This window comes from Ruditapes philippinarum, unplaced genomic scaffold (genome assembly GCF_026571515.1).
Source record: "Ruditapes philippinarum isolate M1 unplaced genomic scaffold, ASM2657151v2 ctg683_1_1_1_1, whole genome shotgun sequence".
In the NCBI taxonomy this organism is placed as follows: Eukaryota; Metazoa; Mollusca; class Bivalvia; order Venerida; family Veneridae; genus Ruditapes; species Ruditapes philippinarum.
In genome coordinates, this window is record NW_026861864.1 from 68049 (window position 1) to 85860 (window position 17812).

The 17812-nt window shown below is 33.5% G+C and overlaps 2 protein-coding genes across 2 annotated transcripts; both read left to right on the forward strand.

The window, feature by feature from the left end:
* The first annotated feature begins 621 nt into the window (after nt 1-621).
* On the forward strand, nt 622-3281 carry LOC132717154 (apolipoprotein D-like). Its single transcript, XM_060700560.1, has 4 exons — nt 622-785; nt 1918-2042; nt 2401-2486; nt 3001-3281. The coding sequence occupies exons 1-4, from the start codon at nt 669-671 to the stop codon at nt 3234-3236; spliced, it is 564 nt and encodes a 187-aa protein (XP_060556543.1). The 5' UTR covers nt 622-668; the 3' UTR covers nt 3237-3281.
* Nucleotides 3282-10183: 6902 nt separating this feature from the next.
* On the forward strand, nt 10184-11082 carry LOC132717155 (apolipoprotein D-like). The gene is made up of 2 exons (XM_060700561.1): nt 10184-10323; nt 10942-11082. The coding sequence occupies exons 1-2, from the start codon at nt 10213-10215 to the stop codon at nt 11068-11070; spliced, it is 240 nt and encodes a 79-aa protein (XP_060556544.1). The 5' UTR covers nt 10184-10212; the 3' UTR covers nt 11071-11082.
* The last annotated feature ends 6730 nt before the right edge of the window (nt 11083-17812 follow it).

Sequence of the window (17812 nt, forward strand, 5' to 3'; positions counted from 1 at the left end):
TGAATCGAGCTATACTTGAAGTCAATAGCTGAGCTATACTTGAAGCAAATAGCTACTGAATCAAGCTACACTTGAAGCTTATAGCTCTGAATCGAGCTACACTTGAAGCCAATAGCTCTGAATCAAAATAGGCTTAGAGCCAATAGCTCTGAATGGAGCTAAAATGAGGCTAAAATCTCTGAATCAGCCAATTGCTCTGAATCGAGAGCTACATTTGAAGCCAGTAGCTCTGACATGAACTACATTTAAAGCCAATAGCTCTGACTTGAGCTACACTCGAAGCAAGCAGCTCTGAATCGAGCTACATTTGGAACAAATATCTGTGAATCGAGCTACACCGTTATGATCAGTCCACTTTGAATATCTTTCGAGTGGTCAAAGTAGCACCGACAGTTATACTCGTATATACTTGATATTCGACGGCCCTATCTTTTGTTATAAACTATACAACAGGTTATTCAAATATTGTTAATTTTAGGACAACTGACCACTGGTTTGTAGATTATCTATCACATGGAACAAAATGTGAGTCAAATGATAACGACTTTAGAGTTTTAACTATTTCTGCCACATGTGTATTTTTGTTACCTAAACTTATATAGATAACTTAGAGAATTTTAGAACATTGGAACATAATTTTATCTCTGGCCGCACTACAATACACCAAAATGGCGCTGATGAAATTTGCTGCTTTTATTCTAACTTTAAGCATTGCTTACACACAGGAAGTACACTTTGGAAAATGCAAAAATTTTACAACGCAACCAAACTTTGATGTTAAAAGGGTACGTTTTCTATAGAAATATGCTAAACTTACTTACATTTAGGATAAAAGTTTATGTAATTTTAAAAACTGTCACCTCAGTCGGAAACGGGGTCAAATTTAGTCACAACCTGACTAAAGTTCAGATCTATACTTAAGTAACTTCTGGTCTATGTAGGAGCTGATTTTAATCAAATTGATTAAGTCAAAAGTGACGAATATTTGCCCAAAGTTATTCGTTAAGTAGTCAATCTTCTGTTTTTTTCCATTCTTTTATAGTATAAACCTATATATGTATATAGTCAAGTATTTAGTGAATTTGATTATATGAGTGGTGTCATGATCCGGTCTAGATAAGAAAAATAAAAAAATGAAATAATTCGTAACAATGCCAACATGTTTAGAAATGTGACCGATGACTTCATTTGGCCTAAACAAATATTTGTATACTTCATTTTGCATTGACTACAACCCAGCCATTAATGCATACAGGATTTATGCTTGCAGTGAAATAATATATGTTTATGAAAGGCAGGAAACTAATACATAGACAAGTCATACGAAAAAGTTATCATACTTACTTATAAATGAAAGAAATCATACTTTTATTCGTAAATGGAAGAAAATCAACCTTACTTATGAATAGAAAAATAATCATACTTACTTAATAATAGAAGAAGAAATCATACTTGCTTATAAAAAGAAGAAATCATATTTACTTATAAATGGAAGAAATTATAATCACTTCTAAATGAACAAAATCATACTTATCAATGGAAGAAAACATCCTTTCTTATAAATGAGAGAATTCATCATAATTTCTTATAAATGAAATACATCATACTTATAAATGGAAGAAATTTATCTTTTTATAAATGAAATAAATCATACTTACAAAATGGAAGGAATCATATTTATAAATGGTAGAAATAAATGGAAAAAATCATACTTACTTATAAATGAATGAAATCATACTTATGAATGGAAGAAATCATACTTTCTTATAAATGGAATAAATCATACGTACAAAATGGAAGGAATCATATTTATAAATGGGAGAAAACATATTTACTTATAAATAGAAGAAATTATACTTATAAATGGAAGAAATCATGCATACTTATAAATGGAAGAAGTTATAAATATTTTTACAGTATGCGGGAGGCTGGTATGACATAGAGAAGACTTATTTTGCTGGTCAGATGAACAAATCTTGTGTCAAAGCTGAGTACTCTTTGAGAGATGACGGTAAAATAGACGTGCTAAACCAAGATTACACGTGCGTATATACCATGTACACTATAATTACAAAGTTATTCTTTATATTTTAGATGCTCAAAAATAAGATTTTTTTGGAATAAAAATTGACGGCGTTTTGAATTCATTCCCTATTCAAACATATTTAATATATATTAAGCATAATTATTAATTCCGATTTTTCTAATTTTCGTTTTCCTATTCAATTCAGTATGTTCATTTTTATCTCTTTGTTCAAATACATTATTTTTGTTTTATAAAAAATTCTTTTTATGATATAAAGACCTTTTCAATTAATTCTATTTTAATCACGTGGCTGTAAATTATTATTAGAGGATATTTGTTAATTTAATATTTTATGCTTTCTTTTCACTCAATAGGGCAGAATTACACGAAGAAAATACGACAGGAATTGCATTTTACAAAGATCCAAACGTTAAGTCCAAGTTAACTGTCAAACTGGGAAGTGAGTATAAATTATTTCTTTGAAAATTTAAAGGCCCATTATGGCAAGCAATTCAGATTTAAAGTTTCATTTCTCATTTTAGGGAGGGGAGGGGCATAAGAAAATGATATAATAATGGACGGTTTTATATGGGACGGCTTTTTAATATCATGTCATTCCCAAGTATTTTTATTTATCATTATTTTGTTATGCTATATTCCGTCTAGGCCAGTTATTGCTTTCTGCGTAACCATAATAGCGGAGTTGTACAGTTATATACTCTGTTTGGTTTTACGGCGCACCAACACAGATTAGGTCATATGGCGCCGAAACAAGAAAGATAATTTTGGCTAACCTCGGGAGATGCATAGTCTCCAATAATTCGAACTCATTCAGTCGCCTCTTACGATCACGCAGGGTTAAACGCTGGCTGCAATAGTGATTCCTGAGTCCGTACAGGCAACCCCTCAGCCACAGGGGGGCGTTATGGACTCTTTTCATTATTTATTTTATTATCATTTTATTTTAATTTTAGCATCTCCAGAAGCAAATTACTGGATCGTTGAGACAGATTATGACACATATGCTTTAATTTGGTCCTGCGCTGAGCTCGAGGGCATCGCACACGCTGATATTGGTTGGATACTTGGCCGAAAACAAAGACTTGACGAAAATCTCATAACGAGGCTAAAACAGAAGTTGACAAGCCTCGGTTTGAATTATGAAAAGTTCTACAGAACTAAACAACCTCTGGATACATGTCCATGGTAGTTGTAATGAAATAATTGTAAATGTGAGAAATAAATGTAACAATCACACAAATATGATATTGTTTTATATTACTATCCCCATTATCCATCTTCGTCCATGTGTCTTTGAGTTGATAATGCAGGTTCCTTTGTCTATGAGACGATCATTTAGGTCCCTATATGTCTATGGAATGACCATTTAGGTCAATATGTCTATGAGATGACCATTTAAGTCCCTATGTCTATGGAATGACCATTTAGGTTAATATGTCTATGAGATGACCATTTAGGTCCCTATGTCTATGCGATGACCATTTAGGTCCCTATGTCTATGAGATGACCATTCAGGTTCCTATGTCTATGAGATGACCATTTAGGTCCCTATGTCTATGAGATGACCATTTAGGTCCATATGTCTATTATATTCAGGTCCATATGTCTATGAGATAACCATTTAGGTCCCTATGTCTATGAGATGACCATTTAGGTCCATATGTCTATGAGATTCAGGTCAATATGTCTATGAGATGACCATTAAGGTCCATATGTCTATGAGATGACCATTAAGGTCCATATGTCTATGAGATGACCATTTAGGTCCCTATGTCTATGAGATGACCATTTAGGTCCATATGTCTATGAGATGACCATTTAGGTCCATATGTCTATGAGATGACCATTTAGGTCCATATGTCTATGAGATGACCATTTAGGTCCATATGTCTATGAGATGACCATTTAGGTCCATATGTCTATGAGATGACCATTTAGGTCCCTATGTCTATGAGATGACCATTTAGGTCCATATGCCTATGAGATTCAGGTCCATTTGTCTATGAGATGACCATTTAGGTCCATATGTCTATGAGATGACCATTTAGGTCCATATGTCTATGAGATGACCATTAAGGCCCCTATGTCTATGAGATGACCATTTAGGCCTCTATGTCTTTGCTATGACCATTTAGGTCCATATGTCTATGAGATGACAATTTAGGTCCATATGTCTATAAAATGACCATTTAGGTCCATATGTCTATGCGATGACAATTAAGGTCCATATGTCTATATGGGATGACCATTTAGGTCCATATGTCTATGAGATGACCATTTAGGTCCATATGTCAATGCGATGACCATTGAGATCCATATGTCTATGAGATGAACATTTAGGTCCCTATGTCTATGGAATGACCATTTAGGTCAAAATGTCTATGGAATGGCCATTTAGGTCCATATGTCTATGAGATGATCATTAAGGTCCATATGCCTATAAGATGACCATTTAGGTCCCTATTTCTATGGAATGACCATTTAGGTCAATATTTCTATGAGATGACCATTTAAGTCCCTATGTCTATTGAATGACCATTTAGGACAATATGTCTATGAGATGACCATGTAGGTCCAAATGTCTATGAGATTCACGTCCATATGTCTATGAGATGACCATTTAGGTCCCTATGTCTATGGAATGACCATTTAGGTCAATATGTCTATGAGATGACCATGTAGGTCCAAATGTCTATGAGATTCACGTCCATAGGTCTATGAGATGAGCATTTAGGTCCCTATGTCTATGGAATAACTATTTAGGTCAATATGTCTATGGAATGACCATTTAGGTCAATATGTATAAGTGATTCAGGTCCATATGTCTATGAGATGACCATTCACGTCCATATGTCTATATGAGATTAACATTCTATGAGATTATTATACATGTATACATTTGCCCAATGGAGCAGACGTCCAATTAATTTCAAAGTGAAAACTCGAACTAGTATATAGTAAAATCGGTGTTGAAGACCATCTCCAAATAAAGACTACTATGTAAATCAAGACCACTCTTCAACAACATGCCACTGATTAAATAGAACAAAGTAACCTTTGAATAACGAACATCATCATCATCATGATCATCATCATTATTATTATTATTATTATTAGCATTATCATTTTTATTATTATTATTATTATTATTATTATTAATAATAATAATAATAATAATAATAATAATTACATATCGACAAAAAAATCGTTTTCCGTATGGAAGCAACGTTGTCATGCTCACGAATGATCGTGAAAAGTAAACATTTTCCTGGATTTTTTTTTAAAATCTGAAGTTTAAACTGGTATAATTTCTTACCTACTTAGCAGCCGTGTGTAAGAAAATAAGTTTATTATTATGATGTTCTGTTTAATTAATAATCTTGTTGCTCGTTTCTACCGTAAAGCATAATTTTTGCACAATTACAGCGTTATTTTTACATTCTTGTATTAAGGACATGCACGGTGTATATTTTAACCCGAGTCATGTCTTTTCAAGCTTCACTGTTTATATACAAATATATACAAAGGATATGTGCAATGAATGTAGATTATATGAATATCGAGACAAAACCATGGATGTCGCCAGTGCGGAATGTAATCTGCATGACAATGACAGAATACATTTGCCACATTTTAACGAATATTTAAATATCTTGAAAACACATATACTAGTATGTGAAATAAGCATTAATACATGTATAACATTTAAGGTAGAATTAAATCCCCGCTTGTCTTAAATTTATTTGGATTAGTTTTAGTTAAGGGCATCACAGAAATGTGATACTTTATAATTCTAGAAATTTAGATTTTCTAAAAAAAAACAAATGAAACAATTATTATTATAGATGTACCATGTATAGACGTAAATATGTACATTATTGTCGTATGAACAAGTTACAATACATAAATAACCCGTTTTTTGTATATTTGGTATGATTTTTATGTTTCCACGTGTGTATTTTAAGGCACCGCACAACTTTGTCAATCATAAGATTAGGGCACCGCATTATTCCTCCTTAAAATCACCGCATTTTTCTGTCTTTTTAGCACCGTTGATTTTTTATATTAATGTTTGCTTTCAGAAAAAGAAGACGTTCAAACCTATGTCTGAACAAGCCAAAGCAACGTGCGAAATTGGCAAAGCTGCAGATACTGCAGCAACTGGAGAGCCCCCAACTAAGTCTTCTGATATCAGCAGTACGCCAATGGATCAGCGCCTCCTTGTATTTCAGGACTATATGCGTAACGCACCACATAAGAAAAAGAATATGAAGTCAAACTTTCGCAAAAGATTGTTTAAAAAAAGCACATTGGAGACGATGACTGAAGAGATTATGGAAATATTGCCCGGGTTCCTGCAAAAACTACACCATGAAAATTTGTGTTATGACTTTTGCAACTTTATCAAATTAGTATGCAATAAGAAATTCCCATTAAGGTATTAGGACCCTAATGGGCACTATCAGGAACTAAAAAATTGACATCATAGGTCAGATGTATACCTTAAAGTACACCTGTATGCAAAATTTAAACAAAGTTTACCGTACGGAAATCAAGTTATGGCCACTTTTCTGAACTCAAGCTAGGATGTTATGAGGGCCCTTTTTTAGAAATGAGGAACCTTTAAATAATCTGCAATAACATTCTAATGAAAAATGTTTTCCCATTAATTTTTGGTAAGAAACAAATAGTACCATTCAGCTAACAATCCACATAAGCAAAATTATGGTTTCTACTTAAAATTTATGAAATCTGTATAAAAATGTTACCCTACCCCACCCATTTTTACCACGTGTCTGACCATTTTTCTACTTAGGGAGCCTAATTTAAAAAATTCTTAAAATTTACTCAAATGAGTGCCTGTTTTCAAAGTTTCCCTAAATTTTTAAAAAAGTATATTGGTTGATCTTGTAAAATATGAAATACTTTTACCGTCTAGTTTTGATTATATTACACTTTGAAAATATCAGGTACCATATTTATTACTAGATTTAGCATAATTTAGCCAATAAATACCTATATAAATTAAAAAATCAAAATTAAACACTTTTTTCTTTCCAAATGGGACATGAGAGATACATAAATAATGTTAAAAGAAAAAAAGAAAGAAAAAAAAAGTTGACCCTTCTGGGGATTGAACCCATGGCCCTCATTTTCAATGTAGTTAACAGTAGTTCTAGCCTACTGTATTTGAATACTCTTCAAAGCGGAGGTAATGCATTAGGGTGCTAATACATTAACAAATAGTTCATTCCTTTTGTTTCTCGATGTTGTTTGATGACCACACGTATAGTCTGCCAAGAACTTCAATCTTTCCATGTGGGGTTTATCAGTTTGAATAAGTTCGAAAAGGAAAAGACATCCTTATCTATATATATAGATACCATTGCACTTATCTAACTGGTAGTATTAACACAGATCAGACCTTCAGAAATTTTCCATAACATAACGTATGATATAACAGCAACATAACAGCAAGTAAACAATCTTTCATCAAATAAAAGTTATTATAAAACATATTTGTAAGACGATTGTATAATTCAAAAGAAGACGGTTCCAGTATTTATCGGTCTAACGGAAAAAGAATGCGGTGTTTGAATTCAGTGTTGTACGGTGCTCCAATATTCGGGTCAGTAGGCCTTTTTTCAACAAATATTCCCTGAAATTTACGATAGAAACACACAATTGTGTATGGAACTTGAACTTAGGGTTAACCATAATAAATATACGAGCTCGTTAGGTCATTGAACAAAGACATCGTCGTTATAACACATGTTTTTATGACAAGTACGAGTCATGTTGAGGTACACACGATCTTTTGTAAACAGTATTTCTTCGAAGTATGTGTTTTTTTGTGAATTGTATTGTGCTAGATTAACAATAAATTGTCTCAAAAATTCGATGGAATACTTAAACAATTGGAATAATCTTGCAATGTCCAGCAGTAAGATATTTTGTAAGCTATTACCTGGAATTTGTTTATCCCGCCATTAATATTTTGTCCAGAAATATACGGTGTCTCGGTCAGAAGGATGATATTTTGACGTTGCGCGGAAAAGTTGTGGTAATCGCCCTATCACCGTGTGTACTAATATTTGGATATTTTTCATTATTTTGACAACTGTTTCATTTGTTGCGCTTTAATGATTTATATTTTATATTTTTGACATACATGTACATGTAAATAGAAGCTCTCCTAAAATTTACGCATATGGTTATGTTATTTATGCATCAACAGAAATGTATTCTTTAATTGTTATTCTTGGTGAAATAGTTTCACTCTACAAATAATGGGCTGCCCGTAGTAGGTTTTGTACTCCTATCAGTTGCGCACATGCACATGCACATAATGAGAAAACAATGCCGCAAGGAAAAGTCGGACAAAAGCTATGCACTAAGTGTCACAAAAAGTATATCAATATTTCCCGGTAATGGATAAAGAGACAACATTTCTTTATTGGGAGGTAAAATTTATATTAAGACAGGGGCCAAACATACAATCTGACTTGCATAGAAATAATTTCATTATTCCCTGCGGGCCGGAGCCCGCAGGGTATTGGTACGCGTTTAATTTTTGAGGCAGGAGGAGCACGTGACCTGTTTTCGGTACATGGTACATGGAGGAGCATGTGATCTGTAAACCGTACATGATTGGTTAATTGACCTATTCGAAAACCTAGCTAAATACCGTTTCCCGGTACGTTACGGATTTAATTGTAGGGAATCATTGTATACACACCGGTCTCTCGACACAATGTTAGGGATTTAGTCCGAATTACACCTAATTAAGAACATAACACTATTACGTGATATGTCTAATTTTCTATAATTATTTTACCGTTTAAGTTGGAAAAACTTGAATGATGTGTTTGAAAATTATCAATGTTTCTTTAATATCTATCTGAAATTTTACAAACAATAAATTGTTTAGTGAAAATCCACAGAATTAAAACATTCGTTTGTGGCATCTGCCATAATAGATAGAGATATTTTCTGCGTAAACTTGTGTGTTTACTTTATTTTATTTATTTTTTTTTGCACGGAATTATTCATACAATGGTATTTAATCATTTTCTTAAACAGAAATATTGTTTTATTTTCGACAAAGACCAAAGACCTTCTTCTATTGATCGATTATTGTCAACTATATTCCTGATACAAACGTTAATTTTTTTCTATTTTTTCCCCAAACAATGTTGAAAATAGTTAAATGAAATATCTTTAAATCATTATAAATGTTCCCCGCAGGAAACCATTTTACTTGTATACTTGATTTGAACGGGAACGACTCTAAGAAGAAAGGTCATTTAACAATAACGCTTCGTCCATGACTTTAATTTTAAGTGTAACCCTTATCTTTTGTTGTTGTCAAGTTTTCTGTTTACCGGCTTAAATTGTGGAATGTTATTGGTCTTAATAATGGACAGATAAAAGGTCTCGTGTTTGGACATGTGGTAAGATGGTGTAACTGGAACAGAGGGGTGTTAAAAATGTTCATGCCATCTATCCGGCCATTCTAACACCTATACTGGTCATTCATGTTACAACAAATCAAAAATTGTTTACATTATACCATTTAGCATGGTATACGTGTTTGGATGGTCAGCGAAAAAAATGACGTATAATTGCTTGTACATACTGACGGGTGAATCGCGTCGAAACTATATATATGGCCTTCTACCTCAACCGGGTATAAAAAACAACAACAACAAACAATTCCCCCCAAACACGAACTATTTCACCAAATGATTCAAAGTCATGTGTCAGGTTTTCAATTGACGTGTTTAATATTATCTGTTTGACGAAGGTATATACAAGCTATATTAGACATTCAAATGTTTTTGATATGAAACGAGTCCTTTTGTGTGTGATAAAGTTCCATTCCGCGAAAAAAGGTACTTTCTACAAACACGGCACTAAAAACGGACCAATACTTGAATTCACAAAATAAAGCCTAAAGAGCAAATATGTGTTTTTCATTTTTTCTAAAAAATAATGCGAATGCTTCATTATTTTATAGGTACCAAAAATGCCACACATTTTTATATTACCAATTGACCTTTTTGATACCTTTGTTGATAACCCTCGTGTTTCAACTACTATAAATACACGCTTTAAATACTCATACCTGACCAGCTATACCAGAGGTACCGACCGGATCAACGATGTCACCTCTTTACGTCTTTGTAGCGTTCATCGCAGTCTGTCATGCTCAAGTGCCTCATCTTGGGAAATGCCCGGATGTTACAGTTGTTCAGAATCTCGATGTCGCAAAGGTCAGTTATCATATTTTATGAATAAATGAATAAATAATTAAATAAATAAATAAATAAATAATAAAGTATAAAAATAGGAACGAGAGTACATATCATCTAATAATTGGTTCAATTTTTAAATTAATAACCAGTTTAAGAGTTATTTTAAGAATATTTACAATAAAGAGCTATATATAAAACTCACAATGTGTACTAGTATGTAATGGTTGCTCGTTGTCTCTAGCGAAGCACGCCAAACAGCGCGTTGTCGTGCGGCGCGTTGTCGCGATTTCGCCCTGTCGCTTGGCTTATAAGCCAATCCTTCGATTTGAACCGAGCGACAATGTGACATCGCGACAACACGCCGCACGACAACGCGCCGTTTGGCGTACATCGTTAGCGACAGGACGACAAGACGAAAGTCCGACAACGCGCCGTTTGGCGCTTTGTCCTGTTGTCACTAGCGCCAACACGACGCACAAAAGCGTTCCAAATCAGCCAATATAGTATGTTGTTGTAAATTTAAACATTGCAAAGTTTAATCCAAACTTCATAGTTAAACTAGTAAATAAATTAGTATTTTATTCCAATCAAACATAAACTCTTGTAACTATAATTTAAAAACATTTTTGTTTTCAGTATCTAGGAGATTGGTATGAGATTAAGAAGTTCTTTTTCTTCATCGAGGGCGCAGAAACCTGTATCCGTGCTAATTATAGTTTAAAAGATGACGGTCACATTCAAGTTTCTAATAGAGGTTACCGGTGAGTTAAATGATTTGTATAAATCACTTACTCTGTCATGTCTTTATGCTACTTTATCTGCAGTAGAATTTGACATTATTGGGGAGTTTTTTTCTTTGCTATTTTAGGTGTGACAGTTTATGATATTTAACTGTATTTGTATATTAAAATGTATTTCCTAATAAAGGTGGCTGCTACTCTGAACTAGTGGACTAATTTTGAGAAGTAAATCTGACCCAGTGTTGCCATGTGTTCCTCATGTATATGATTATTGAAGTATACCCAAAAATTATGTTAAAAATGGAAAAATATTTTAATATGCCAAAAGTCAGGGGGGCCCATTTTGGGGCGGGGCCGGGACGTACCCGGGGGACGCCCGCCATTGGTGTTTTTTTTACCCCCCAAAGTTTAGCAGTGCCCCTTTGAAAACAAAAGCCGTAAAATTTCCCAAGGGGTAATTTGGGGGGTTTAGGGGGAAATACAAAAACTTTTTAAAATCCTCATTAAAGTGTTTTTTTCTTTTAGTACAGCTGGGCTAAAAATAAAACATCAAACCAAAGACTGAAAAGCCCCAAGTTAAAAGGGGAAAAATTAAATGGAAACTGTTTTTATATACCGGTTGTTTTTCTAAACATCAAAAGGGTTGTCTGATTGAAGACTCAAATTGTGAAATCTTCCTAAACCCCCTTAAAACCCTTTAAATATCTAAAAATGGCCCCTTGTCCATCTTTCATATGCATGCATTCAACTATTTAGGGAAAAAATAAAATATTTAGAGACTATGCATTCAACTATTTAGGGAAAAAATAAAATATTTAGAGACTATGCATTCAACTATTTAGGGAAAAAATAAAATATTTAGAGACTAAAGAGCAAATAACAGCGCAGACCATGATCAGACACCATGGACCTGGCTGTTGATCATGACCGGCACTGGTCGCATAGGCAGATCCATTCCCTAAAGGTCAAACTTCTAATAATAGTAACTGGTGAACTGACAAAACATACAATATTTTCAGGGTCACCACGTGTTCCATATTGGATTGTGGATACCGACTATGATAACTACTCTCTCGTGTGGTCCTGTACTGACTTAGGAGGCTTTGTGCAGGCAGACTTCGCCTGGATCTTAAGCCGAACCAGAACACTCGACTCCCAGATTGTCGACAAACTCATTAAAACTCTCGGATCGTTTGGTGTCAACACGTCTAGTTTCCGGGATACGGTACAAGATAATTGTCCATCAGAATAAACTTGTTTCTCTGTTATTGTATTTATATTTTGTTGTACTTGATGAGCTTTTTTATACTTGTTTTGCAATAAATATATGATATTTTTGTATGTGTTAGCAGTTATGATATTAGATATGATCATATACTACAGGATCTGTAAACACGAACATTTATACGTTTGAGAGGGTATCCGACGATTATTTCGGGGAAAAAAAGAGAAGAAAACGTATGTGGCTTCCCGTGATTAAATTATATATTGTGCTGAAAGCAGCATGCTAATTTTGCTAATTTCATGACAAAAATTGAAAAGATATTTAAAAGCAAAATATTGTGAAATGAAGAAAGAAAGTGATTTACAAATTGAAATAGCAAAACTGCAAAATCTACATAATTTACCAAAGAGGTCAAAACATGTAAAAAAAGCCCTGCAAAATAAGTCATTACGCACATGTAAGTTATAACATGTAAATTATTACTTACAATTTTTTGAATTTTCTTTAAGTCTACATTGACCTCAAGTTTGACTTTCTTGAAATAGTTTTGCTAACCTTGAGGCATACAGCTTTAAGATTTATTGTCCAAACGGCATTTATTATGATATTGGTGACGTTTTCCATTTGAGATTGTATGGTATAAATTGAAAGACACAAGGATGGATGCCTAATTTACCTTTTAACAAAAGAACCGTCACAAGTTTGAAGACATTGTCTATATTTTTGACGAAAGAGAAAAGAAACATGTCCAAAATACAGGCTTCATATTTTTCAAAATAAGTTTGCCACTGTCTCGCCTCGACTATTTTAGTTAAGGACGTTGATTTCAAACCACTTGTCCATAATCGCTGTGGACCAGAAACTTTGGATTCTTTCACGTGAGGAAGGTTAACAGCAAGGACACGGAAAGTCGGTGGTTCTACTCAGATGCCCGCTCGTGCCTGAAATAAATGCACAGAGTGACACCTGGGGTCCTCCACCAGTAAAGCTTGAAAGTCGCCATATAAGACAGAACTGATTTTAAGTAATATCTTGAGTGTTTTAACCTAATATGGGTATGCTGAAGACGATGAGGTGGATACCAAGAAAATCAAATTGACCTTGACATTCAAAAGATCAATTCAAAATGGCCGCTTAAAAATACTAAAATAGGTCATTAAAACTATGATACAATATGATGCAATTAATTATTCTTGTCAATATCAAATGACTATTCAATATGATCAGATTTTAATGAGATTGGCCACCAAATATAGCGATTATAAGCATAATGGCTCAATAAACAGTATATACAGTACTGTTTTACTAGCAAAAACACTTTTAATGTTTTGTTTACTTGACTTATATTTAACAATAAACTTAGTTTTATAAATATTACCAAAGAATAAATATTTCGTAATAACAAATTACTGTTTCGTAATTACGAAATAATATTTCGTAATAACGAATTAATATTTCGTAATTACGAAATGATATTTCATAATAACAAATCAATATTTCTTAATTAAGAATTTATATTTCGTTACAAACGAAATAATATTTCTAATTGGGAATTATTATCTCGTAAAAACGAATTCAATTCAGGGAGAAAATGTGGAAAATGTCACTTCAGGTGTTCCGTAATTTTCAACATTATTTGTAGCTATGATTTTTTAAGTTGTTCATTTTGTTTTCATAAATTTTGCACTTATTATGGTAATTATGGTTTAAAATGAATAATTATTTTGAAATGTCAAAAAATGTCATTTCAATGCCATAAACACAACACAAACCGACCCCCCCCCCAAAAAAAAAACAAAACAAAAAAAAACAGGTCTTAAAAAAGCATCAGTAGGAATCGAACACATCAGTCAATCACTTAACCGGCTGTGCTACTGCGGAAGTAACGATGACGATATCATTTTTAGCAGATATGACTTAAAATATATAAATAAGAATTTTTTTTTTATTTCATGCTTTTCAGTGGATTAATGATTTATCCGTGAAAATTATATTTGATAATTTCACAGTGAAAATTATAATTTCAAACTTTTCAATGACAAAACTACTTTCTTAAGATTTTCCCCATGTGGTACCTCAATTTTATTTTTTTGCTGACAATTTTGACAATGTCAGACTGTTTAGAGAAAAGCAAAGCCGAAATTGATAAATAAATCAAATGTAAAAAGTAGTAAAAAGAAGAAAACTTACTTCTATTCATCCAAATTACCAATCAGCAAATATCGTCACTTAATTTTTTTGTTTCATTTTAACAGTCTGAAAAATACATTTCTTCCACATGCAAAACTGCTCTTGATGACATTTGGGCATATTTAAGTTTCCGACGAGCAATAACTGCCGTATGCTTTATGAAAACTTGAAAAGCAATGACAGCCATCAACCCGAAGAATAAGTAAACAACTCAGCGTTCGTAAGGCAGCCTTTCAACAATTCCAAGTTTCCAATTCCAGTTTCCTAGCCACTTTTTAAATGTTTACACATCTGTCAACACTTATTTATTGTCTGTCACACTCCTCAAATAAGTTTTCTTTCTATTAAAAAGGTGTATGACTAACAAATCCAAATGATATCCCTCTGCATCAAACACAATTATTTTCCTCCCGTGAAATACACAACTTTTAAAAATGGCGGCCGCTTACATTTACCAGAGCAAGGTCTAATAAAAATTCACAGTAAGTAACAGAAATATGGATGGATGGTTGGACTTTTTCTCCTACTAAAATTGTTGTTTTTATTATTAAAATAAGCGATCATTCATATTTTTTAATAAAATGAATAATATCATCGCCATTTAACGTTGATTGTCGAACTTATTTTTCAGCCCAAGACTTCTTGTATTTTATAATAAAATTGGACTAATACATGTACATAATAGAGGCTACAATGGGGAAAAGAGATTTTAATATTAAAGTTATTATCAAGGAAATTTTGTTTTAACTTATTTTTGAGCATAAAATAAAAAGAATTTGTTTGTGTCTTGTGTCAGATGTAATTTTATTTCATCTCGTGAACTTTAAAAACAGTATTCTCACTCGTGGCCACGCCACTCGTGGATATACTGTTTTTAAAGCCCACTCGATGAAATAAAATTTCATCTTACACACAAACAAACAAATGTCCTCTATATACTCCATATTAATTCTCGTAAACATTACCAACGAAATCAAATTCAATTAGTGCTGTAATGTATTCATAATTGACAAAATAAGCAATGAGACTGTGTATACAAACAAATGAATTATTGTTGTTCCACAACATGCAAAAGCGGGATTAAGTATGCGCAAAATCAACACAAAATCTTTTTTCAAGGCGATGGATAATCGATAATATTAAAAAGTCATCTTAAACTTTAAAGTGTATACTTATCACATTCTTAACAAAAATACAGAAAACAACCAATGTTTACCATCTTGTTTAAAAATAAGTGACTATTTAATTTGTAATTTAAAGTTAAAGTTAAAAACACCAACAACAACAATAACAACACCATATTTTCATTGAGTCATAAAATGTCTGAAACTGGGAGATTGCTACGTGTGCTTGCTATACCATGGCAGCTCTCGAAAATTTTGGAATCCAGTCTCGATTTTAAGAAAATCTACAAGAAGATTATCACATCATTCGATATACATTAAAATTCCGGGTACCCTCCAATAAATTTCCAGGATATCTTAAAGTAACAGCAAAGTTATCTATAAAAATATAACTTGTAAAAAATGGAGTACTATTTTCTTTGATCATATATAAAAGTCACGTGGGTTGGCTACATAGAAGAGGGGTTGAAATATAATTGTAATACACCCTTTGTTAGCCATTGAAATAGTATTTTATGTATAAAGCATTTTCAAAAACGGTTATTATTCAGAGCGGGCGCTATGGTGCAGTGGTAACACTGTCTGCCTACAAGTCAAGGGGTCGTGAGTTCGATCCCCCGCTACTCCACTGAACGAATAAATGACTACAAGACTGACAAAACCAGGACATTGACACAGAGTGACGGCAGCGATAGAAACAAGACGAAGACCTTAACCGAACAGGAAACAAGTACCGAAAGTACAAGACCGAAGACGACGACAGATTACAGAAGGAAGAACGGAGAAAAGAACTGACAACAAGCGAACATAGAAGTCGACCGATAACAGAAGAACGGATACAGGGACCGATGACAAAAGAACAGACAACAAGCGGACAATGACAGGAACCGATAACAGTAGCACTGACAACAAGCGAACAGAGATGAGAACCGATAACAGCATAACAGGACAGGGACCGCTAACAGAAGAACTGGCAACAAGACAACGGAGACGAGGATTGATAACAGAAAAATAGAGACGAGGACTGATAACAGAATAACATAGACGAGAACTGATGACAGAAGAATGGAGATGGGGATCGATAACAGAGACGAGAACCGATGACAGGAGAATTAACAACAAGAAAATGGAGGACCAGGACTGATTACAGAAGAAAAGACACGAGTACGATTACAGTAGAACGGAGAAGAACGAAGAGGATATCCGATAACATACAGGGACCGATAACAGAAGCAATGACAACAAGACAACGGAGACGAGGATTGATAATATAATAACATAGACGAGGACTGATGACAGAAAAATCAAGACGGGGATCGATAACAGAGACGGGACCTGATATTCAGAAGAATTGACAACAACAAAACGGACACCAGGACTGATTACAGAAGAATAGACACGAGAACGGATAACAGAAGAACGGAAAAGAACAGGACCGATAACAGAATAACAGAGACGAGAACCGATAACAGAACACCTAATAACAAAAGAACTGATACCAGGACCGATTACAGAAGAACGAAAATCACGACCAATAACAGAAGAACTGACGCAGAGAAATGCGACGAAAACCGATAACAGAAAAACGAACACCAAAACCCAAGAGTGCCTTTTTTGTATGCACGCGTTTTAACCCCCTCACAACGCACGCTGTGCAAATATAAGTACGCATCTGAGTGCCAGATAAAATACATGAAAGCTCTATATCATGCAGATAGGGCAGGAAAGAGTGTAATGTTCGCTGCGTAAATGCCTTAAAATTTTCAGTACTATCTTTAATATTACTTCTATATTACTATCATATTGGCCTATAGAAAAATGTCTGACATCATGGGTTTTTCAGCCATATTGGATTGTTTTTTGTTTTTTTTTTAATTCTGTTTTGGTGTCTAATTGTCTAATTTGTTTTTACCTAAACATGCTTTGTGACAAATTTCAGGCTTTTCCTTTCCTTAAAAGTTTTATTTGAAATATCATCCATTTATGATAAAGAAATTTGGCGGCCATTTTAGTGGTCATTTTAAATGGCCATTTCAATGGTCAAGATCAAGTTTTTTAATTTGGTATCCACCTTTATCGGATTCAGCATACCTTAAATAGGTAAAATACACCAAGATACCACTTGTACTACAAAATGCCTCTAGCATCTTATAGGGAGCCAAATTCTCAAAAAATTCAAGCGCCATCAATAGTTCTGACGAGTAGTATAACAAACTCAACACAAGATG